Source organism: Loxodonta africana, chromosome 16 (genome assembly GCF_030014295.1).
Source record: "Loxodonta africana isolate mLoxAfr1 chromosome 16, mLoxAfr1.hap2, whole genome shotgun sequence".
Lineage (NCBI taxonomy): Eukaryota > Metazoa > Chordata > Mammalia > Proboscidea > Elephantidae > Loxodonta > Loxodonta africana.
In genome coordinates, this window is record NC_087357.1 from 84072364 (window position 1) to 84097385 (window position 25022).

The 25022-nt window shown below is 49.4% G+C and overlaps 1 protein-coding gene across 10 annotated transcripts in view; it reads left to right on the top strand.

Moving 5' to 3' along the window:
• Window positions 1-25022, top strand: part of ARHGAP22 (Rho GTPase activating protein 22) — a 113068-nt gene that overhangs the window by 24467 nt on the left and 63579 nt on the right. For 2 of the 10 annotated variants that reach the window (XM_064269872.1, XM_023547197.2), the window contains exon 2: window positions 24710-24818. The exons of 2 other annotated variants lie outside the window; for them this stretch is intronic. In XM_064269872.1, the coding sequence (XP_064125942.1) occupies window positions 24767-24818 (52 nt within the window). In that variant the 5' untranslated portion in view covers window positions 24710-24766. Of the gene's footprint in view, window positions 1-6; window positions 11822-16351; window positions 24819-25022 lie in introns of those variants that run through there. 6 more of the 10 variants (XM_064269871.1, XM_064269870.1, XM_064269875.1 and 3 more) reach the window with 6 other exon arrangements.

Below are 25022 nucleotides of genomic sequence, written 5' to 3' on the forward strand. Positions count from 1 at the left end.
GAGTACTTACAGGAGTTATTCAAGGCAAGGATGAGGGTTGGGGGAGGGAGCTGAGGATGGGGAGTGAGGAAGTAGCCAGGTCAGTTTGCAGACTGAAACCCACCTTGTGTGGCGTGTGTGTCAGAATTGGTGTGTGTATTGGAGGATTTGGGGGGTGGGGCACTGCCCTTCCAGGCCACCTCTAAGACCTTGGATGGGCACTGTCAGGCTCTGGCCATGTGTGTACTGGGGGGTGGGGGCAGCTTTTAAATGATCCTTCCTCTGTTGCCTCAAGACATTTTCCAAGTACCAGAAGGGCCAAATGACTTTGAGACTTGGGCCTCTCCACTTTGAAGCAGGCCCCAGCCCTCCCTGTCCCCCCAGCCAGGCTCCCTGTGCTCCTTTGCATTGCAGGCCAGCAGGAGACAGGGCACTTTAAAAATCCGGTCAGAGGCAAATGCATACCTCCGTAGATTCACTGGTCAAGAGACCCCCATTGTGCCCCAGCTAGGTTCCTCATCCATAGCTCAGAAATGTGTTGTGTTTAAAATGTACGTATGTATTAAATATGTGGTCTTTCATTTGAAAGGAAAAAAAGGGTAACCTTGGAGGGTCCCTACCTCTTCATACTGAGCATGCTCTGGTTTCTCGGCCATCTGTGAGGTGGGCACATGCCATCACTGTAAGAGATGAAGAGCGGGGCTCAGAGAGGGCATTAACCCACCCCAGGCCACCTGGATGTCCGGCCAAAGCTACATGGGAGCCAGCTCTGACTGATTCCAAAATCCCTGTTCTTTTCTCTTCCCGATCTACCTTCTAAGTCTCAAGAATGAACTCTTCTGGAAAGATTCCAGTTAATAGTCCTTGGCTGCTAGGACTGTGGGTCTTTGGGGTTTCTCTGGCTAGTAATAAAGTGATTTCTGATGAAAACCTAAAGACATCCTTCCTTCCTGTGCCCCCCCACCTCTACAGACCACAGGAAACATTGGAACCTGGATATCCCTGTAACTCCGGGTGCCTAAAGGATATTGCAGCCCCCTCCTGGTATTCAGAGAGGCTGGGACTTCTCTTCACCTATAAACTCCTGGGAAGTCACTGCCAACACTAGGGCAGTGGTGGCAGAGATGGTGGGGGCCCTGGAAAAGCCCGGGGTCTCCCAGTATCCTGCCCTGCCCCTGCTGTGAGGCCCCATTGTCCTGGCTTGAGCACCCAGGCGGCTGCCCTTGCCACTGCAGCATTCATGAGCCTGGCTCTGAGGCCCATTCTGAGTGACTGCTATTTGTAGACTTTTCTTAAAATACCACAACAGTGCCATTCACTGGCTGTCTGCATAGCTGGTCTATGCCGGAGGTCAAGACAAAGCTCTGCTGTGCCTCACGGCATCCCGTCCTGGCCTCTGCCGCTGGGCCGCCCACTCCCCCCACCCCACTGACAGGGTGCTGGTGCCCCAGCCGCCCCTGTGGCTGGCCTGGAGCATGCCCGATCCAGCCACTGGCCGAGCGAGCGAAACGTGTGCACTAACTTGGTAGCCTCCTCTAGGTCCTAGTCTTCTTCACCCCCTGACCCTCAGCCCACCCTCAGGCCGAACATAGGACTCTCTCAGTTCTGGTGGGGGGGTGGACTAGAGCAAAGAATCAGTGAAAGGCCGTCAGGGACCCGGTAATAAAGGTTCGAGCATCCTGAATCAAGGCTCTGACATTCCCCAACACTCCCGACTAACAGGTGCTCAGACCTTCATCTTCGGACACACAGCAGCATCCTCATCCCCTGCAGTGCCTCTGCCCCGCTCAGCATCACCTCAGTACATTCTTTGGAGCCCTTTTTTCGTGGGGCTTTGACAGGTGCATTTTGTGGTACCTACGAGGAGTCCCTGGGTGGTACAAGCCGTGCACTCAGCTGGATTATACTAGGCTGGCAGTTTGAATCTACCCAGAGGCACCTAGGAAGAAAGGCCTGGCAATCTACTTCTAAAAAATCAGCCACCGAGAACCCTATGGAGCACAATTCTACTCTGACACACATGGGGTCACAATGAGTCTGGATCAACTCCACGGGCAACTAGTTATTGGCACCTAGTCACGTGTTGCGTAGAAAATCAGACGTTCCTTCAAAGGGAGGCGGCTTGGCTGGCCCAGGCCCTGCCCGAGAACAAGAGCCCGGGGTGTCCCTTTGCATCTGGGAATGGCTGACGGGGCCCCCCTCAGCCTGGAAAGGCTTGGCAGCCCTGACCTAATAGTAGCCCCAGAGCTGATCAGCTTGCCCGCCAAGGCCAAAACGCAGCCCTGCCCCCCAGCTGTGGGTTTCTTCCTTTTTTTTCTCTTTTATTGTGCTTTAAGTGAAAGTTTACAGCTCAAGTTAGTTTCTCATACAAAAATGTATACACACATTGTTATGTGACCATAGTTGCTCTCTCTATAAAGTGAGAGCACACTCCTCCTTTCCACCCCGGATTTCCCATGTCCATTAAACTAGCTCCTGTCTGTCTTTGCCTTCTCATCTCGCCTCCAGACAGGGGCTGCCCATTTAGTCTCATGTATGTACTTGAACTAAGAAGCACACTCTTCACAAGTCTCATTTTAGATATTTTAGTCCAGTCTAATCTTTGTTTGAAGAGTTGGCTTCAGGAATCGTTTTAGTTCTGGGTTAACAGAGAGTCCAGGGGCCATTTCTTTCGTGGCTCCTCCAGTTTCAGCCAGACCATTAAGTCTGGTCTTTTTACTGGAATTTGAGTTCTGCACCCCACTTTTCTCCTGCTCCATCAGGGACTCTCTCTTGTGTTCCCTGTCAGGGCAGTCATTGGTGGTAGCCAGGCACCATCTAGTTCTTCTGGTCTCAGGCTGATGGAGCCTCTGGTTTACGTGGCCCTTTCTGTCTCTTGGGCTCATACTTCCCTTGTGTCTTTGGTGTTCTTCATTCTCCTTTGAGGTGGATTGGGACCAATTGATGCATCTTAGATGGTCAATCACTAGCTTTTAAGACCCCAGACGCCACTCACCAACGTGGGATGCGGAACATTTTCTTAATAAACTGTTATGCCAGTTGACCTAGGTGTCTCCTGAAACTGTGGTCCCCAGATCCCTGTCCCTGCTACTCTGTCCCTTGAAGTGTTTGGTTGTGTTCAGGAAACTTCTTAGCTTTTGTCCAGTTGTGCTGACTTCCCCTGTAATGAGTGTTGTACCTTCCTTCACCTAAGATAATTCTTGTCTACTATCTAGTTAGTGAATACCCCTCTTCTTTCCTCCCCACCCTCATAAACATCAAAGAATGTTTTCTTCTGTGTTTAAACCTTTTCTTGAGTTCTTATAATAGGGGTCTCATACAATATTTGTCCTTTTCTGACTGACTAATTTCACTTAGCATAATACCTTCCAGCTTCATCCATGTTATGAGATGTTTCACAGATCCCTCATTGTTCTTTATCATTGCGTGGCATTCCATTATGTGAATACACCATAATTTGTTTATCTATTTATCCATTGATGGGCACCTAGATTGTTTCCATCTTTTTGCTATTGTGAACAGTGCTGCAGTGAGCATGAGTGTGCATATATCTGTTCGTGTAAAGGCTCTTATTTCTCTAGGATATATTGGAAGGAGTGTGATTGCTGGATAGTATGGTAGTTCTATTTCTAGCTGTTTAAGGAAGCGCCAAATCGTTTTCCAAAGTGGTTGTACCATTTTACATTGCCACCAGCAGTGGATAAGTGTTCCAGTCTCTGTACAACCTCTCCAACATTGATTATTTTGTGTTTTTTTAGATTAATGCCAGCCTTGTTGGAGTGAGATGGAATCTCATTGTAGTTTCGATTTGCATTTCTCTAATGGCTAATTTTCGTGAGCATTTCCTCATGTATCTGTTCTAGCTGTGGGTTTTTGAGTGTGTTGAAAAGTATGGCCACAGAGCTGGTCACAAGGGCCACAGGGCCACTCCCTGTGTAGAGCTGAGTCATTACACACAACCACAGCAGGAAGCGTGACCCTTGACAAGGGGCTCCTGCTTGACAGTGTGCATTTGTCCTGGGGGGAGGGCCAGGCCGAGGTTGGACTCCTCAGGGGTGGTTTCAGGACTCTTAAAGCATCACCAGGTACAGAGCCAAGTCCCACCACAAGTGCACGGTCCCACCCCAGTGTTGAACCTGGCAGTTGAATGGGGATTCAGCCATCTCCTGGTAGGAGGCAGTGGGCTCTCTCCAGGATAGGCAAGCCCAGGTCCTCACCGGCTGTAGGACATCAGGCACGGGGCTTGGCATTTCCACGCCTCAGTTTCCCCATCAGGGATTCATAAGGTCTAGTTTGGGGTTGCTGTGAGGAAGATTGACACAGATGGATCGATACAGTGGCTGCAACAACGGGCTCAAGCGCGACAATTGTGAGGATGGCTTGGGACCGGGCAGTGTTTTGTTCTATAGTAGGGTCTTTATGAGTCGGAACCAACTGGACGGCATCTGACAACAACAACATGAAGGTGAAAGGAGCTGCTTTACTAGTGGCCTCCTACCTTCAGCCATCCCCACCTGGACTAGACACCTAAAGTGAATCACAGAATAGGGGGTGAGGTTTCTTTGCCTGCACTCACCCCCACTGAGCTTCTAGCTCCCTGCAGGTGGCTTGGACTGCTCTTCATCTGCCTGTCCCTAGCAAGGCTCTGGCCCTGGACCTCCTCCTCTCTCCTGTGCCTGGGCTGCCAGTGAGGAGGTGCCCACTGGGCCTCCAATCCCCCAACACTGGAGCCTTGACTTTACGTCCTCTGGGCTGGCCCTTAAACTCAGGCTTTTCCCAGGGTCAGGAAAGCCAGAGCAGGGGAGGGTAAGATGGGGAGAGTTGTGTTCAGCAGCCACCCTGGTGCCAGTCCCATAATCCCCAAGGAATGAGCCTCCAGCCTTTGGAAAACCTTCACACTGTTTTCAAGATCCTGCCAAGACCTGTGCAACAGAAAATGTCAGGGGGTCCTTGGCCACAAGCATCAATTTGCCCAGGACAGTTTCAGGATGCACCTGTTATCCTGGTATAGTTATTAATAGAGCCCACTCTCATTCTTAAAAGTGTCTGCATTTCAACAATAGATTGCATGGTAACCCTGTCGTAGCTTGCTGTTGCTGTTAGGTGCCGTTGAGTCGGTTCCGACTCATAATGAACCTGTATACAACATAACAAAATGCTGCCTGTCCTGCCCCGTCCTCACAACTGCTGCCGTGTTTGAGCCCATTGTTGCACCCACTGTGTCAATCTATCTCATTCAGGGCCTTCCTCCTTTTTTGCTGACCCTCTACTTTACCAAGCATGATGGCCTTCTCCAGGGACTGATACCTCCTGATAACATGTCCAAAGTACATGAGACGAAGTCTCGCCATCCTCACTTCCAAAGAGCACTCTTGTTGTATTTCTTCCAAGACAGATTTGTCCCTTCCTCTGGCAGTCTCGGGTGTATTCAGTATTCTTGGCTGACACCACGATTCAAAGGCATCCGTTCTTCTTCAAACTTCCTCATTCATTGTCCAGCTTTTGCATGCATATGAAGTGACTGAAAATATCATGGCTTGAGTCAGGCACACCTTAGTCCTCAAAATGATGCCTTTGCTTTTTAACAATTTAAAGAGGTCTTTTGCAGCAGCATATTTGTCCAGTGCAATACTTTGATTTCCTGAGTGCTGCATCTGTGGACGTTGTTTCTGGATCCAAGTAAAATGAGAACTTCGACACCGTCATTCTTTTCTCCATTTCTCATGGTTTTGTTTATTGGCCCAGTTGTGAGGATTCTCATTGTCTTTATGTTGAGATGTAATCCATACCGAAGGCTGTGGTCTTTGATCTTCATCCGTTAGTGCTTCAAGTCCTCTTCACTTTCAGCAGCAAGCTTATATCATCTGCATATCGCAGATTGTTAATGAATCTTCTACCAGTACTGATGCCACATTCTTCTTCAGATAGTCCAGCTGCTCACATTTTTGCTCAGCATACAGATGGGAAAAGTATAGTGGAAGGATACAACCCTGATGCATACTTTCCTTGATTTTAAACCATGCAGTGTCCCCTTGCTCTGTTCGAATGACTGCCTCTTAGTCTGTACAGCTTTCACATGAAGACAATTAAATGTTCTGGAATTTCCATTCTTTGAAATGTTATCCATAATTTGTTATGATCCACACAGTCGGATGCCTCAGCACAGTCAATAATACACAGGTAAACACCTTTCTAGTGTTCTCTACTTTCAACCAAGATCCATCTGACATCAGCAATGATATCCCTGGTTCCACGTCCTCTTCTAAATTCAGCTTGAATTCCTGGCAGTTCCCTTTCAATGTACTGCAACTGCTTTTGAGTGATCTTCCACAAAATTTCACTCGTGTGTGATATTAATGATAATAATAATAATAATAATAATGATATTGTTCCATAATTCCTGCATTCTGTTGTATCACCTTTCTTTGGAATGGGCATAAATATGGATCTCTTCCAGTCAGTTGGCCAGGTAGCTGTCTTCCAAATTTCTTGGCCCAGACAAGTAAGCACCTCCAGCAATGCCTCCGTTTGTTGAAACATCTCAGTTGGTGTTTCGTCAGTTTCTGGAGCCGCGTTTTCCACTAGTGCCTTCGGTGCAGCGTGGACTTCCTCCTTCTGTGCCGCTGGTTTTTGATCGTATGCTGCCTTCTGAAATGGTTGAATGTTGACCGTTTCTTTTGGTATAGTGACGCTGTATTCCTTCTACGTGCTTTTGATGCTTCCTGCGTCGTTCGGTATTTTGCCCATAGAATCCTTCAGTGTTGCAACTCGAGACTTGAATTTGTCTTCAGTTCTTTCAGCTTAAGAAATGCCAAGCATGTTCTTCCCTTTTGTTTTTCTAACTCCAGGTCTTTGCATATTTCATTATAATGCTTTTTACTTAGTCTTCTTGAGCCACCCTTTGAATTCTTCTGTTCAGCTCTTTTACTTCATCATTTCTTCCATTTGCTTTAGCTACTGTATGTTCAAAAGCAAGTTTCAGAGTCTCTTCTGGCATCCATTTTGGACTTTTTTCCTTTCTTGTCTTTTTAATGACCCTCTACTTTTTTCATGTATGATGTCCTTGATGTCGTTCCACAACTTGTCTGGTCTTTGGTCATTAATGTGCAGTGTATCAAATCTATTCTTGAGATGGCCTCCAAATTCAGGTGGGATATACCCAAGGTTGTATTTTGGTTCTCGTGGACTTGTTTTGATTTTCTTCGGCTTCAGCTTGAACTTGCATATAAGCACTTGATGGTCTGTTCCACAGTCGGCCCCTGACGTTGTTCTTACTGATGATATTGAGCTTTTCCATCATCTCTTTCCACAGACATAGTCAATTTGATTTCTGCGTTTTCCATCCTGTGAGGTCCACGTGTATAAGTTGCCATTTATGTTATTGAAAAAAGGTATTTGCAATACATAAGTCATTGGTCTTGCAAAGTTCCGTAATGCCGTCTCTGCCATCATTTCTATCACCAAGGCTGTATTTCCCAACTACGTACAAATCCTTCTTTTTTCGAACTTTTGCATTCCAATCACCAGTAATTATCAATGCATCCTGACTGCATGTTTGATCAATTTGAGACAGCAGAAGCTGATAAAAATCTTCAGTTTCTACATCTTTGGCCATAGTGGTTGGTGCATAAATTTGAATAATAGTCGTATTAACTGGTCTTCCTTGTAGGCGTATGGATAGTATCCTATCACTGACAGCATTGTACTTCAGGGTAGATCTCGAAACGTTCTTTTTGATGATGAATGTGATGCCATTCCTCTTCAATTTCTGACTTTGGCGTAGTAGACCGTATGATTGTCTGATTCAAAATGGCCAATACCAGTCCATTTCAGCTCACTAATGCCTAGGACATCTATATTTATGCATTCCATATCATTTTTGATGACTTCTAATTTTCCTAGATTCATACTTTGTACATTCCATGTTCCAATTATTAATGGATGTTTGCAGCTGTTTCTTCTCATTTTGAGTCGTGCCGCATCAGCAAATGAAGGTCTCGAAAGCTTGATTCCATCCATGTCATTAAGGTCAACTCTACTTTGAGGAGGCAGCTCTTCCCCAGTTGTCTTTTGAGTGCCTTCCAACCTGGGAGGCTCATCTTCCGACACTGTCTCAGACAGTGTTCCACTGCTATTCATAAGGTTACCACTGGGCAATTTTTTCAGAAGTAGACTGCCAGGTTCTTCTTCCTAGTCTATCTTAGTCTGGAATCTCCACTGAAACCTGTCTACCAAGGGTGACCCTGCTGGTATTTGAGATGCAGGTGGCAAAGTTTCCAGTATCACAGCAACATGTAAGCCACCATATTATGACAAACGGACAGACACGTGATGGCCTATCATAGCAGGACCTAGAAATTCCCCAGAGTAGAGGCCACAAACCTAAATATTACAGGACCCAAGCTGGTAAGATAAGCAAGTGAAATAGGCCAGGTGAGAGGCATTAGGGGAGTGGTGAGGACTGTGGCAAATTGGTGAACAGATGCCCTGTGTGAGGAAGTGGTCAGTGCTCTGCTCCAATCGCATTGCTGTTACTCTGGGAATACAGCCCAGTTCTCCTAGTTTTCCAAGAAGAGTTGGAAATTTTGATTTTTACATAAAATCTCTTAATTAAAAAACACCTTTGGTGCCAAAGTAAACAGACTTGGGAATGATGCAATTAGAGATGCTTTACTTAGGGTGGAAACCCTGGTGGTGTAGTGGTTAAGTGCTATGGCTGCTACCCAAGAGGTCAGCAGTTCGAATCCGCCAGGTGCTCCTTGGAAACTCTATGGGGCAGTTCTACTCTGTCCTGTAGGGTCGCTATGAGTTGGAATTGACTTGACAGCAGTGGGTTTTTTTACTTAGGGTCAAGGACATGTGACAGGAAATTAAGATGGTTTCTTGCCCCCTAGGTGGGTGGCTTTGAGAAAGGTTTCATAAACTGGTTATACACACCAGGCTCTCCAGATCACCCAGGAGAGAAGGAGGAAAAAAAAATGTTGCAGGGGTCAACCCCTGCCCTGTGCCAGGCTTCGAATGTTTTATCCTACTGGTGCCTCACCATAGCCCTGGTGCCAGGTGTTGGTGTGCCCATTTCACAGAGGAGAACCTAAGCTCATAGAGGACAGATTACTCATCCACAGTTACTCAGGAAACTAGAAACTTGACTGTCCAGTACCGAAGCCCAGGCCCCTCTCTAGGACCTTGGTCCCAACCACAATGGATCCCTCTGTGGGACTCCTGCTTGGATTCTGGGGTTCCATATATCTTAACTGCTAGAAGCCTGGTAACCAAGCCCCAGAGATGAGCCCTGGCTCTAGGGCCTTGGGCAAGTCATTTCCCTCCGTTAGTTCCCACACCCAAATGGGTTGGACATTGCAGCCATCTTCAGCGGACAGGGAGGGAGACAGCACTGCAGGCCAAAGATGGGCCAGTTGGCAGCAGACTTCCAAGGGAGGCCATACCTTAGTCTCTTCCACAGGCCCCAGGGTTTGGCCCTCAGCCATGCTGGCCCAGAAGCCAGATTTAAAATCATCCTGCAGGTATATCCATCTCTTAGGATGCCGCCACGCTGACCAAGCTCCTAAGGCAAAAAACCAGTCTCATTTAAGATGACTCGGAGAGCGGCAGGCAGTTTTGTGTTGAGAGAGCATCAAGGGTATGTGAGTATGGGTGTGTGTGGTGTATGTGTGGGCTGCATGGATGTGCAGGTGTGTGGGGTCTGGTGTGGTATATGTGTGGTGTGTGTAAGAGTGTGTGTGCTTCCGCGTACGTGTGGTATGTATGTGTGCTAACTTGGCTGGGCCACGATTCTCTGTGTTTATATGTAATCAGTCCCATGATTGAATCTGCTATGAGTAGCCAATCAGCTGAAAGGGAGTTCCTTGGGCGTGTGGCCTGCATCCAAATATAAGTGGACACTCTGGCTTTTGCCTGCTCTGGATCCTGCAGCTGCCCCCTGTTTGTCTGACCTACAGTTCTGGAGACTTGACCTAGCAGCTTATCTGCCGATCTTGAGATTCATGGATCTTCACAGACTGTGAGCAAGAGCCCTGCTCTCTAAGCTGCTGACCTTGGGTTTGCCAGCCCCTGCAGCTATGTAAATCAGGAGAATCCTCTATCCTGATCCACGGACTTGGGGTGGTCCAAACTCTACAATCACGTGAGCCGTTTCCTTAGTATAAATCTCTATCTATATGTTTATACACGTTACTGGTTTTGCTTCTTTAGACAACACTGCCTAAGACAGTGAGCGTGTGGCTGTTGGTAGGAGATGAGGCAGAGAGACAGGAAGAGGACAGGTCGGAAAGTGTCTTCAGGAGTCTTCAACATACATGTTCTGTGTCAGAGGCCGAGTGCAAGGGCCGGAGATGCACTCCCCACCCCGAGGCCCTCTGGGACACCCATGAGTCAGGTGACGGTGGGAGCACAGAGTTAGGCCCTTACCCTGGGAGCGGGTGGGGAGAGGTCAGGGAAGGCATCCAAAGGAGGAAATACGTGAGCTAGTTTCTAAAGACAAGTGTGGACAGGCAGGCACTCACATGCTGTTGGTGGGTGTGAAGTTTGGTAGCATCTGCCACGCCTTAAAATGCACAGAGCAGGGGTTTACCAGCTACCCTTCCCTGAATGGCCCATAGGAAATGCCCGCATGTGGGTGCCACGACAGCCGTGCGAAGGTATGCCCCGCAGCCTGGGCAGAGCAGCGCTTTTCACAATTTGTGGGCCGTGACTCCCAGTCAGAAATCCTATACCATGACCCCGCAGACTTACACTAAAGTTAAACAACGGCTGCACAAAACAAAGCTGACCTTTCCTGAATAGTATTGAGTAAAAGCGTAGTGTTAATAACTACTATATTTAGTTAATAAATACGCCATAATAAATTTTTCTGTTCATTTTTTTTTTAATGCTGATTGCAACCTGTTAAATTCTGACGCACTAATCAGTTGTGAGCCTGGGTCTGAAAAAGACTATAGTAATGGAAGACTGGAAACAGTATACATCCATAAATAGGATTTAGTTATGATACATTCATACTACGCACCTGTCAAACGAATGATATGTATATATAGTCTCTGGGTGGTGCACATGGTTAACGTACTCCATTGCTGACAAAAGGTTAACAGTTCAAGTCCACCCAAAGGAACCTCAGAATAAAGGCCTGGTGATCCGCTGTTTGAAAAATCAGCCATCTGGAGCTTAGCCCAGTGCTTTCCCCTCACAGAGCTTACAGGGCTGGGGAGCAAGACCCCAACTCCTCCCACCTGTCAGGGCTTCCTGCTCCACTCATGTCCCACCTGCAATACGGGGGCTAGCACCCCTGGGCCGGGAAAATGCTGCTGTTCCCGAGGGCCTTTATTACCTTAGCCTTCCCCAAGTGAACTGTCCTGACTTCACAGCCAGTAAAGCTGCCAGACCCAAGGTGACTCCTGTCCCTCCCCTCCATAGGGCGTTACAGTAACACCTCACTTACTCAGAAATCACTCACCTGGCACCCTTATCCACCTAGTGTCCAGGGACAAGCAAACGATGAAGCCAAAACAGGTTCAGGGTACACTGAAGGTCAAGCATTTGGCTGTCAAGGTCCTGACTCAGGGCTTGCTTACTCTGTTTGACCACATTTCTGACATGCATGGTTCCCTGGCTCCACAGGGCACAGTGTTACAACAGGCAGTTATCAAAGGGTTGGGAGAGCTGATGTAAGCAGCCATATGACAGCACCAGGAAGAGATGCTGATGGCATCAGCTGATGGCAAGAGAGGAAACAGGATGCGAAAATTCAGAAAGATGAGACTTTTGGAGCAAAGAGTAAGCAACAACAACACAAAATTCAGCAGTTCAAAGCCGCACACAGTGAAAAGTAAGTCTCCCTCCCACTCCTTTGTTTGCCAGATCCTCTTCCAAAGAGTAACCCGTGTGGCCCACTTCTCACAGGTCCTTGTGGAGAGTCATCTTGTCATCTTCACGTGTAGAGGTCTGTGGTGTGTGTGTGTGTGTGTGTGCGCGCGCGCGTAGTATGCAGAAAGGCACATGGCCACCCTTTACTTACGCCTGTTATACGCACTTTCTGTATCATGCTATTTCTACTTACCAGTGTATCTTTGGAGATTTTTTATATAGATAAAATCTACTTCCAAAAAATCAGCCACCTGGTTTTTTTTTCTCAGCAGAGCTCATAGGGGTGGGGAGCAAACCCCAGCTTGGCAACCCCATGTGCTTCGGAGTAGAACTGTGTTCCATAGGGTTTTCAGTGGCTAATTTTTTTGAAAAATCACGAGGTCTTTCTTCTGAGGCACCTATGAGTGAACTCAAAACCCCAACCTTTAAGTTAGTAGGCTAGTATGTTAGCCATTTGCACAAGGCATAAAACCTCAGCTCTGGCCCTCTAGTTGGGAGACTTGGGCAGCTTCCTTCTGTAGAAAATGGAATGTAATACCTCCCTCAAGGTTGTCTTGAGCCTGGAATGTGCTGCATGAACTCCAGGGGATATTGTCCACATAAACTACAATGTGAATGGCTGCCTCCAGGGGATGCCATGCACTTAGACTACAGTGTGAATGACTGCCATCTGGAGTTGTGCTAAGCAGCCTTGCTGGTTACCATGATGAATATGTTACACTCCTATCCTGGCACCATGAAGTGTACTTCTTACTTGTTCGGTTGTTTATACTTTGCGTCCAGAATGGAGGCAGCTTATAAAATAGCGTGATGGTTTTTAAGAACCAGCGGAATTTGGTGAAAGAGAAAACATGGGGAGGATATTCATTAAAGCCCCGAGCCCACACACTTGGTGCAGGCTGGCTGAACAGCTGGCTTGGGTGTATGGGAACTGTCGAGAAGAGAGCAACAGCATCAGTGAGAGAGCCCTGGTGTCCGCATCGAATTAAAAGAATTTCTTCTGAGCTGGAGAGAGATTTTGTGGCTCACCAGGTGGCCCTATGGCCTGCTGGAGAAGGGGCAGAAAGGGATTGGGGAGCTGGGTGAGTGTGTGGTATGGGTGAAGCCCATCTGCCTCTGGCAAACCGCTTTTCCCTGGACTCAGCCTTTGCCCAGCCTTCTTCCAGCCTGCTGGGCTCCTGATAGGCCTCAGGCTACATCTGCAGCTTCAACAGACCAAAAACCAAACCTGCTGCCATCGAGTCATTCCTGGCTCATGGCAATCCCATGTGTCTCAGTGTTTAACTATGCTCCATTCGGTTATCAATAACTGTGACTTTATGGAAATAGATTGCCAAGCCCTTCTTCTGAGCCTGCTTCATACCCCTGCCCAAGAGTGTGCTGCCACTGGCTCTTTCTCTGTGGCTCTCTGATGTGTTCCTCTCTTCATCTGGCCAAGCGTGGCAGGACTTACCCCTGGGGCAGCCTGAAACCATGGCCTTGGAATTCCGCCGCCCCCCCTCCTCCGCCATGGTGATAGAAATTCCCCACCCCCCACCCCTGGTTCCCCAGGGTTACCCGGGGAAAGGGGAACTTCCTGCAGGTTTGCCCCTCCTCCAACCTGGCCCCCAGAGGTTTTGTGATGCAGAATTGGGGACTGGGCTCTTGGCCTCACATTTGGGCTGAGAGTTTAATACATCTCCATAATAAAGAGCGGAGGCTGGGGAGAAGCTTGGATTCTCCACACTGGAGAGGGAGCAGGGGGCTGGGAGGGGCTGGGGCCTAAGGGGCTCTGGAGGGTGGGGGTGGTGGAGAGAAAAGAGGCTTTCACAACGGGGTATCAACATATCCGTCTTTAACAGAGCGGAAGTTTTTGCTAATTCAGCTTCTTGGAATGCCTCAGGGTCTGGGCTGACCCCACTGGCTCTCTTGCCCTCAGAGACCCCCTGAGAACTAGGCCAAGTCCGGCTCATTTTGGGGTCCTCAGTTCCTAGTGTAGGTCCTGGTGGGACTCAGATCCTGTGGTGAAGGGTCAGAGAGTGTCCTTCAGGGCAGCGCTTCTCAGCTTCCTCACAGTAAGAGGAGAAATGGAGACTTGGGCTATGGGCTAGCTGCCCCTGCCGTCGTCTGTGCTGAAAATCAGGCTCAGCGTCCCAAGTAACCGCCAACCCCTGCCTCTGCCCCAGGCTTGCCCACTGGGCAGCATCCTGGCCTGATGCTAGGCCAGGGAAACAGGGCGCAGGTAGTGAAGAGTCAAAGTGTCAGCTTCCCAGAAGCCCCCGTGTTACCCCCCTTCCGGTCACAACCAAAAGGCAACACCCTTCCGACTTGTGGGGTAACCACTGCCTTGCCTTTGTAAAGAGTTGACTCCCTGGAGGGCTTGTTACAGCAGGGTGGGGGACACCACCGGCCCACCAGGGCCTCGCGCTCCTCTAGAGTGCTGTTGTTGGCTGCCTTCCAGCCAGCACTGACTCAGGCCACTCCACACACGACTGTCCTGCGCTGTCTTCATGGTCAGCTGCGACTCAGACCGTTGCAGTCCCACTGCTGGGACCCACAGGGCTTTCATTGGTTGGTTTTCAGCAGTAGATCGCCAGACCTTTCCTCCTCGGCTTAGTCTGGAAGCTTGGTTGAAGCCTATCTAGCCTCATAGCCTGTACTGATAGACGGCAGTGGCTGCACTTGAGGTGCACCAGTAGGAGTCAAACCCAGGTCTCCCATGTGGAAGGCGAGAAGTCTACCTCTGAGCCGCTAATGCCCCCAGGTCTGGGGAGAGAATGTGCGTTTCTAACAAGTTCCCAGGTGAGGTTGGTGCTACTGGTCCAGGGACCACACGTTGAGAAGGGCTGCTCTCGAACTTAACCACCTCTGTTGGCGATGGCCAGCATTTTTTAAATGAAGTAAATCGGATGGACAGTTCCAGAGCTCCTTGAACCTGGGGTTAATTCTGCTTTGTGAAGTTTTGTGTATACGTATGTGTAGGCACATAAAGGTTGCAACGTCAAATGCCCTTCTCATTGAGAGTCATTTGTCAAACATTTTGAAAGCCGCTGCTCTGATGAAAAGTCCTCCCCCACCAGGCAAGCTCCGTGGAGCTAGTACAGCAGTCATGGCCTTAGTTTACCAAGGGGTGGGGGCACACAGGAAGCCACACAGGCAGGGCCTGGCTGAGCACATAGAAGGACACCCATTCCTTTGTTAAGACAATAAATAGCCCTTAGGACCCTTCTACAAGCTGATGTATGCTTTGTGGTGGACGTGGGGGTGGGGGCAACATGGGTGGACAAGACAGACAAGGCCCCTGCCCTCTCGAGCTTACTCCTGGGGGGGGAACGGACAAAGAACAAGTAAGCACCTCTGTGAACAACTTCCTCCTTTGCCATGTGGCCAGAACTGGATGGTGCCCGGCTACCATTACTGAGCATTTCAATCAAAGATTCTGTAGATGAATCCTGAACAAAAGGGAGAAATTGTAGAACAGAATTCAAATTCTTGTAGAATCTGGACTTCCTGGAGTCATAGAGGCTGGATGTACCCCTGAAATTATTGCCCTGAGACAATCTTTAAACCTTAAACTTTAAACCAAAAACATCCCTTGAAATCTTCTTAAATGCCTAGGAAATTCTTACAACTGGACCAAAAAGCAACATGGTCATAAACGGAGAAAAAATTGACTTTGTCAAGGATTTCATTTTACTTGGATCCACAATCAACAGCCATGGAAGCAGCAGTCAGGAAATCAAACGACTTACTGCATTGGGCAAATCTGCTGCAAAAGACCTCTTTAAAGTGTTGAAAAGTAAAGATGTCACCTTGAAGACTAAGGTGAGCCTGACCCAACCTATGGTGTTTTCAATCACATCATATGCATGTGAAAACTGGACAATGAATAAGGAAGACTGAAGAAGAGTTGAGGCCTTTGAATCAAGGTGTTGGTGAAGAATATTGAATATACCATGGACTGCCAGAAGAAGGAACAAACCTGTCTTGGAAGAAGTACAGCCAGAATGCTCCTTAGAATTGAGGAGTATAGTCTCAAAAATAACAACAAAAATAAAATAAACGATAAAAAAAAAAAAAAAAAAAGCAAGTAAGCCAACAGGAGAGCAGGGCTAGGATAGTGAAGCAGAGGCAATAAAACCAGGAGCTGGAGAGAGCCTGGGCAGAAGGAGGTCTGGAAAGGCCCATCTGAGGAGGGGTCTCAGCTGAGGACTCGTAGGAAAGAAGGGGTTGGCTTTCTTGTATGATCTGTTCAGGGATATAGAGCGTTGAGGCTGGGGGGAGGTGGAAAGCAATTGCAAGGGCCAGACAGGAGCAGTCCTGGGTGTTGGTGTTGCCCAGTGGAGAGTGGACCCAGGGGGGTGACTGGGGTCAGGCGGTCAGCAGCAGGGGCTGGCAAAGGTCCAGGCTCATGCCACCAGGGACTGGTAGACATGGTGACAAGTGACCAGGCTCAGGATCTGTTTTCATTTTAGACTCAAGAGAGCTTGCTCATAAATTGAGGGGGGTTGGGGGCACTAGGGTTGGGGAGGGAGCAGAAACTTCCAGTTACCTGCAATTAATACAAGCTCCTAATTAACCCACATTTGCTCAGCCATTCATGTAACTAACGATGAAGTAAATGGCCATCTGGTGTGAAGCCCTGAGCAAGATGGTAGGAGAGGTGCTGGGATGATTCTCTGAGATGCCTTGAAGGGCAGATCAGGGGGTTGGGGACCTGGGGGGTACTGGAAGGGTGGCGTCTGGGTGTGGATGAGGAGGAGAATTGATGAAATCCGTGCTCCCTCACCAGGTACTAGCTCTGTGGTCTTGGGAAGTCTCCCTAGGGCCTCAGGGTGGCGTCTGGGTGTGGATGAGGAGGAGACTTGATGAAATCAGTGCTCCCTCACCAGGTACTAGCTCTGGGGTCTTGGGAAGTCTCCCTAGGGCCTCAGGGTGGCGTCTGGGTGTGGATGAGGAGGAGACTTGATGAAATCATTGCTCCCTCACCAGGTACTAGCTCTGGGGTCTTGGGAAGTCTCCCTAGGGCCTCAGGGTGGCGTCTGGGTGTGGATGAGGAGGAGACTTGATGAAATCAGTGCTCCCTCACCAGGTACTAGCTCTGTGGTCTTGGGAAGTCTCCCTAGGGCCTCAGGGTGGCGTCTGGGTGTGGATGAGGAGAAGACTTGATGAAATCATTGCTCCCTCACCAGGTACTAGCTCTGGGGTCTTGGGAAGTCTCCCTAGGGCCTCAGGGTGGCGTCTGGGTGTGGATGAGGAGGAGACTTGATGAAATCAGTGCTCCCTCACCAGGTACTAGCTCTGTGGTCTTGGGAAGTCTCCCTAGGGCCTCAGGGTGGCGTCTGGGTGTGGATGAGGAGGAGACTTGATGAAATCAGTGCTCCCTCACCAGGTACTAGCTCTGTGGTCTTGGGAAGTCTCCCTAGGGCCTCAGGGTGGCGTCTGGGTGTGGATGAGGAGAAGACTTGATGAAATCATTGCTCTCTCACCAGGTACTAGCTCTGGGGTCTTGGGAAGTCTCCCTAGGGCCTCAGGGTGGCGTCTGGGTGTGGATGAGGAGGAGACTTGATGAAATCAGTGCTCCCTCACCAGGTACTAGCTCTGTGGTCTTGGGAAGTCTCCCTAGGGCCTCAGGGTGGCGTCTGGGTGTGAATGAGGAGGAGACTTGATGAAATCAGTGCTCCTTCACCAGGTACTAGCTCTGTGTCTTGGGAGGTCTCCCTAGGGCCTCAGGGTGGCGTCTGGGTGTGGATGAGGAGGAGACTTGATGAAATCAGTGCTCCTTCACCAGGTACTAGCTCTGTGTCTTGGGAAGTCTCCCTAGGGCCTCAGCGTCTCTGCTGTGTGGCGGGGTGATTAGTAGCCTCTTCCTGGACTTGCTTCTGAAGGAAGGACAAGTGTGAGTGTGGAGTGCCTGGTGCACGGCCTGGGGGAGCTGGGCTGTGCCAGGAATGCTGCGCCGTGCTGCGTGGTGGCAGTAATCCTGGCGGCAGCAGCTGTGGGACTCCTTCCTCTTTCTGAAGCTGGTATGTCATTGGTAACCCTGTAGAACTAAATGCCCCTGGACACATACTGCAGTCATTGGGAAGATGGGATCTGGTGGCGTGGAGCAGCCGACCCTGAGGAGGGCTGTGTGGGCGTCTGTTCCCTCTGCCTGCCTTAGTGCAGTGGGTTAAGCCGCCATTCCCTCCTGGTCGCTCAGCATAAATGACAATGTTTTCTGTTCTAACCTCCTTCCCTGCAAACCCCCTACACTTTGTTTCCGAATCTGATCTTGATTTGACAGTTGGCATATTCCATTTAATATGTTGCTATTTTGAGTTTCTATTTTCTCTGCAAAAGTTATTTTTAAATCAGCCCTGACCTTACAGTTCATCTAACACATTACGGCTCAGGCCTGGCTTCCCGGCCTCCCTGGGAGGTAAGGAGACAAGAGGGGCCACAGTCAGTCAGATCCAGAGCCACCCCCTCCCCAGTTGCTTGGTGGGAGGTGGCCGGAAGCAGGACAGAGTTGGAGGATATTCGTAAAGAACGGGATCTCGGGCCCTGCCCTTGCCCTCAGGAACCCTGCTCACACCTGCCGTTGCCGTTTTGTGTTTTTGGTGATATTGGTTAAAACCCATCTCCCTCACTAGGCTGCATTCTCTGAGACACAGGGACTCTTGGTTTTGTCACAGCTGTGTCCCCAGCACATGGCACAGTGCCCGGAACCTAGTAGACCTTGAGTAACTATTTGTGGAAGGGAGAATGGGATGAGGAAAACTGGGAGTGGGTGAGGTGGAACAGTTAGGGAAGGCGAAAGAGCATAGAGGGGACATTTGAACTGAGTCTTGACGAATTAGTAGGAGTTTGCCAAGCAGACAAAGTGGGGAAGGCATCCCATGAAGAGGGAGTAGCATGTGCAAAGACGGGGAGGTGTGGAAGTGCACAGTCTATCCCAGGACAGGACGTGGGGCAGATGTCTGGAGTGTCTCCTGAGGAGGGGGAGTAGCTGGCTGGGGCTGGAAAGGTATTCTTGACTGCACCACAGAGAAGCCCCGGGGGAAATCAGTGAATGGCTATATCCTGAAGGCAAGGGAGAGGTGGTGCTGGAATCCTTAGCAGGGAAGGGAGAGACCTGACCTGCATTTCAGAGAGGACCCTGTGGCCATACCCAGGGGATTCCCCAGCTGGCCCCACACTCTTCCTTGTGAGAAAAAACGACAGCCCAGATTCTCTCACAGAGTGCTGGACCAGGCAGGGTTGCACCCAGATTCCCTAAAAAGCCAAACATCCCCAGAACTACAAAAAAAGATTTCCCGGGGCAGCTCTGGCTTTAAGAAGTGAAAGCTCACTGATGGTGACAGGCTGGCGACAGGGGAACGTGGAGCTGAGACCTTTGGAGGACATTTGGGCATTTCCCTAATGGAAAGTACCAAGATGTGCAGCAGACTGATTTCTCCAGGGCAGAGATGAGAAAATAAACACGGCTTTTCAAGAAAAAAAAAATATATATATATTTTTTCTTTATTCAGGAAAGCCATCAGTGTCCTCATGTTACACCTGCAAACACTGCAAAGAGGTTTCCTGAAAAGTCACCTCCCGCACCCCTTTTCTGAGCCCCCGTCCTCCTCGACTGAGATCCCAGCATCCTGCTAGTCCTGTGTGGAGAGGCGTCGGTGCCAGCCTGCCCTTCACGCTGAGCTTTTCCCATGTACCATCCATATCACTTCACATAGTTTCGCCCCTCTTTTTCTGCATGTACATAAGGTATTTAACCAGTCCTCTAGTGATGGTTAACGTGCTCGGCTGCTAACCGAAAGGTTGGAGGCTTGAGCCCACCGAGAGGCACCTTGGAAGAAAGGCCTGGGAGTCTACTTCCAAACGCTCAGCGTGGAAAGCCCTGTGGAGTGCAGTTCTACTCTGACACACGTGCCAAAAACCCAACCAAATGCATTGCCGTTGAGCCAATTCCAACTGACAGCGACCGTATAAGACAGAGTCGAACTGCCCCATAGAGTTTCCAAGGAGCACCTGGTAGATTCGAACTGCCAACTTTTTGGTTAGCAGGTATAGCTGTTCACCACTGTGCCCCCAGGGTTTCCCTGACACACTCGGGGCTTGGTTTATGCACGTGTGCAAATTTATCTGGAGAACGAATTCCCAGGAATGGATCGCTGGGTGATTTAACATGCTGATGTTGTTGTTTGGTGCCCTCGAGCAACCCATGTGGCGGAATAGAACTGCCCCATAGAGTTTTCTTGGCTGCAGTCTTCACAGAAGCAGATCACCAGGTCTTTCTCCCCTGGAGCTGCTGGGTGGGTTCGAGTTGCCAACCATTTTGTTAGCAGGCGTACACTTAACAATTTGTGCCACCGAGGCTCCTTAACATTCTGGTAAAAAAAAATTCTGGTAGATATTTTTAAATTATTCCCCAGAAGGGCTGTGCCCAAATCTACTTCCACCTCTAGGGTAAGGGACCACCCAGTTTTCTCCTTTCTCTTTTACTCAGGGCCACACCCCACCTGGCGTCTCCAGCTGTACAACCACCCTACCCACAGGTGAGCTGGCGAGCCGCTTTGCAGTGGTTCTGAGGTATAAATATGCCAACCACAGCCAATTTCAGGTCACCTTTTGGGTCACCAGCACAGCCTCACGGAATGAGGAGCTTCTCTGCTCCCAGCCACCTGGAACACCCCGCAATACCCAAGGTGCTAGTTGAAACCTTGCCAGTGTGAGAAGGTTTATTTCACTTCTGATTTTATGTTGCATTCCATTTCCATTGAATTTTTAAATAGGCGACGTGGTACAAATATCAAAAGGCAGAAAGCCAGTCTCCCTGCGCCATGCCCGCTAACCACCCACCTGCCATCCGCAGAAGAGATGCCCTTCCCAGAGATACTTCTGCGTACTTAGACAAACAAGTGTATCTTCCTCCTCCCGCCCTTCTCAACCCTCTCCCTTCTTTCTTTTGCAAAAATGACAGCATATTTTTCATTTGACTTTTTCGCTTAACAGTATCTAGAAGAGAACATTCCCAATATGTGCATAAAAAGCATCCTGTACAAAACTATCAGGTTTTATGGCTACGTAGAAATAAAAAAAAAAAAACATTTTTATTTCTATCCCTCCCTTCACCTTTCACCATTTGTCTTGTCACTTTCCTTCCTTGACCGTGAAGATACCTTTTTGTGTAGTCAGGTTTTCTTCTGTGGTCTCTGTGTTTTGAGTCAAACTTCAGAAGGCCTTTCCCATGTCCAGATTATACAGGATTTCCCCCCCCATGTTTTCTCCGGGTACTTTTAGAGTTTCATTTTTATCTTTGATCCGTCATGACTTTTAATTTTGTTATAAGTATCCTACTTGGTTATTTTTTTTTCAGTTGTCCCTACTGCATTTATTAAATAATTCATCTTTTACTTACTGATGTGAAACGACTCCTTAATTATATCGCAAATGCCCTGTGTGTCTGAGTCTATCTCTGGACAAGCTATTCTGTTCCATTGACCAGTGTCTCTTCACGAACCAGTCCCATGCTGTTTTAATTATTGTAGGTCTGTTCTCTGCTTTAGGAAAATACATTTCAAAAATACATTGGCTATTTCGGCTTATAAACTTTAGAATCAACTTGCCTAGTTTCTCAAAAAGATGCTATTAGTAGTTTATTGGGGTTGTGTTAAGTTCATAAATTACGTTGGGGGAATGACATCTTTATTTTGCTGCCCAATTGTGTACATCGTATGCGTTCTGCTTGTTGTGTTCCAATTTAAAACTAGATTGTGGTTTCTCGCTATTAATTTGTGTCCAGCTACCTTACTGAATTCTCATGTTTCCTGTAATAGCTTTTTCGTTCATTGACTTAGGTTTTCCACGTATATCAACATATAATCTGAAAATAATAATAATACCACCGCATCCTCCTCTCCAGTTTTTACGATGTTACGTGCTTAACACTTGTCGAATTACACTGACTAATGTTTCCAGGAAAATGTTAAATAGCAGTGTGATGGGGCCATGTTGCATTGCCCCCAACTTCTACGGGAATGCTGCCGGCGTTTCTCTGCCAAGCACAGTGTGGGCTTTGGATAGATCCGTGCTGAGGAAGGATCCGGTGGGAGTTCAGAAGGTGCCTGTTGCAGGGCTCAGGCAAGAAGATGGAGAGGGGAGGGCAGGAACTGCAGCTAAGGTGGAGGGAGGCCAGAATGGGCAGTTCTGAGGCAGGCAGCTCTGGGCTAGGGATTCCAGTTCTTCCTGTGTGACGTGGGCAAGGTATTTCATCTCTCTGAGCCTTAGTTTCTTTACCTGTAAAATAGCAATCATCACCCCCTACCCACAAAGTTCTGGAGAAGGTAAAATGCTATGTTGTTGTAAAGTGCCGTCAAGTCAGTCCCAACTCATGGCAACCCCACGCATAACAGGACCTATAGGGTTCTCGTTGGCCAATTTTTGGAAGTAGATTACCAGGCCTTCCTTTCTAGTCGGTCTTAGTCTAGAAGCTCTACTGAACCCTGCTCGGTATCATAGCAACATACAAGCCTCCGCTGACAGAGGGGTGGTGGCTGCACATGACCTGCATTGTCCAGGAATCAAATCCAGGTCTCCCACACAGAAAATGAGAATTCTACCTCTGAACTACCACTGCCCTCTTCAAATGCCATAGTGTATGTAATTACCCAGCAGGCAGTAGACTCAGCAGCTGCTGTTATTATTATTAAAATCATCATTATGTTGTTACTGAAAGAGAGGTGAGGATGCCATCAACACCAGGTCCCTGCCACCCAGGCCTGTCCAGGCAGCAGACCACATGTTGGAAGAATTGATGTACTTCAGATGTATTTTGACAAGATGAGCGTTGTATTAGTTATCTATTGCTGCGTAACAAGTTACCCTAAGACTTAGTAGCTTAAAGCACAAACATTTATTAGCTCACAGTGTCTGTGGGTCAGGAATCTGGACACAGTTCAGCTGGGTCCTCTGCCTCAAAGTCTCTCACAGGCTGTAGTCAAGGTGCTGACTGGGGCTGTGGTCTTATCCAAAGGCTTGACTGAGGGAGGATCCACTTCCAAGCCCAACTACATGGCTGCTGGTGAGGTTCAGGTCTTTGAGGACTGCTGGTGAGGTGAAGGTCCTTGAGGACCACTGGTGAGGTGCAGGTCCTTGAGGTTCAGGTCGTTGAGGACCACTGGTGAGGTTCAGGTCGTTGAGGACTGCTGGTGAGGTGCAGGTCCTTGAGGACCACTGGTGAGGCACAGGTCCCTGAGGACCACTGGTGAGGTGAAGATCCTTGAGGGCCACTGGTGAGATGCAGGTCCTTGACCGCTGGTGAGGTACAGGTCCTTGAGGACTACTGGTGAGGTGCAGGTCTTTGACCGCTGGTGAGGTGCAGGTCCTTGAGGTTCAGGTCGTTGAGGACCACTGGTGAGGTTCAGGTCATTGAGGACTGCTGGTGAGGTGCAGGTCCTCGAGGGCCACTGGTGAGGTGCAGGTCCTTGAGGGCCACTGGTGAGGTGCAGGTCCTTGAGGTGCAGGTCCTTGAGGACCACTGGTGAAGCACCCGTCCTTGAGGACCACTGGAAAGGTGAAGATCCTTGAGGGCCACTGGTGAGATGCAGGTCCTTGACTGCTGGTGAGGTGCAGGTCCTTGACCACTGGTGAGGTGAAGGTCCTTGAGGACCACTAGTGAGGTGCAGTTTCTTTACCTGTAAAATAGGAATCATCACACCTTACTCACCTTGAGGTACAGGTCCTTGAGGACTGCGAGACTGAGGGCCTCAGTCCTTTGCTGATCGTCAGCCAGAGGCTTCTCTCAGCTCCTTGCCATTTGGACCGCTCCATTGTGCATCTCACAACCGTGGGAGGCATCCACACAAGTGTACCCTTTCACCTTGTACTCTCTGACCTGACTGGGAGCCCCACTGCCTACCTCAGCCCTTTGGAAGTAGCTTCCAGGCTGCCTGGTGATATGGAGTCTTGGGAGGAGTGAGTGATGCTGGAGGGGCGGAGACCAGGCTGGACAAGGGAGTTTGGTTTGGCTTCCAATGGAAGACCATAGGGTAGTAACTGATTGCATGGAAAGAACCCAAAGCAGCTAAGTTCAAATCTTGGCTGTGCCACTTCTCAGCTGGGTAACCCTGGGCAATCGGAAGCCTCTGGAGCCTCACTTTCTTCATTTGTAATGTGGAGACCATGATGCCACCTTAGAGGGTTTGATGGACATTTGTCAACCACCAGGCGCAGTTGCAGCCCCCAGCCCTTGGCTTCCCAGTCTCATCAGGCCTCACCAGAATCTGTGAGATAGGTCCAGTTTGGGGCCTTATTTTGCAGATCAAGAAATGGAAACATAGGAAGATTCAGTAACTACTCAAGATCACATGCCCAGTAAGCACTTAACATTTATCAGGCCCCTCCTAAGTGCCAGTTCTTACTACAAGCCTATCAGGTGGGTTCTCTGATACCCCATTTGCAGAGGAGACACCGAGCTACAAACCTGGTGGAGCTGCAGTATGAACCCTGCGTTCTCCGTGACTACCACGCATTTACCGCTGGAGACATGTCTGCTGCTCTGGGTCCAGGAGTGCAGGGGAGGGAGCAGTCGCTGGAGGCTTGCAGGCAAGCCACCCATGTACCAGCTGTGTGATTTCCACGGTGCCTGGGCCAGGCCGACTGGGGAGTAGGGGGCCCCATCGCGATACTAGCAGACTCTTCTTCTCACATGTGGCCTCCCCCCGCCCCCCTCCCCCTACTCCATCCTGGACAGTCCCAGCTTTGTGGACACTGAGAAATGCAGAAGTTCACTAGGAGACAAAAAGTCCTCACCCAGCGCCTGTGGGCAGAGTGCACAGGAGGCTGCAGCGTGTGCCTGGACCCTCACAGCCCATCATCTCTCCCTCAGCTCACCTCTCCTCCAGGCAGCTGCTCCTTCTGCCACAGCCTGCCCCCTGGTGGCACCATGCCCTTCTGCCCCACCAAGTACCTGAAGAGGATCGGACGCCTGCCCCGGGGTAAGTGCCAGCCAGGGTCAGGAGCCCACTGCGGGACACCAGGCCAGGGACACAAGGGAAGATGAATACCTTGGGAGGGCGCGTGGCATTTGGCGGCTCCCCGTGGGTAAGATGGTGGTGGGGGAACCCACAGAGGCAGCTCCTTCTCCGTTCAGCCCGGCCCTGCCTGGCAGGGGCAGGCAGAGGCTCCCTGGGACTCTGTGC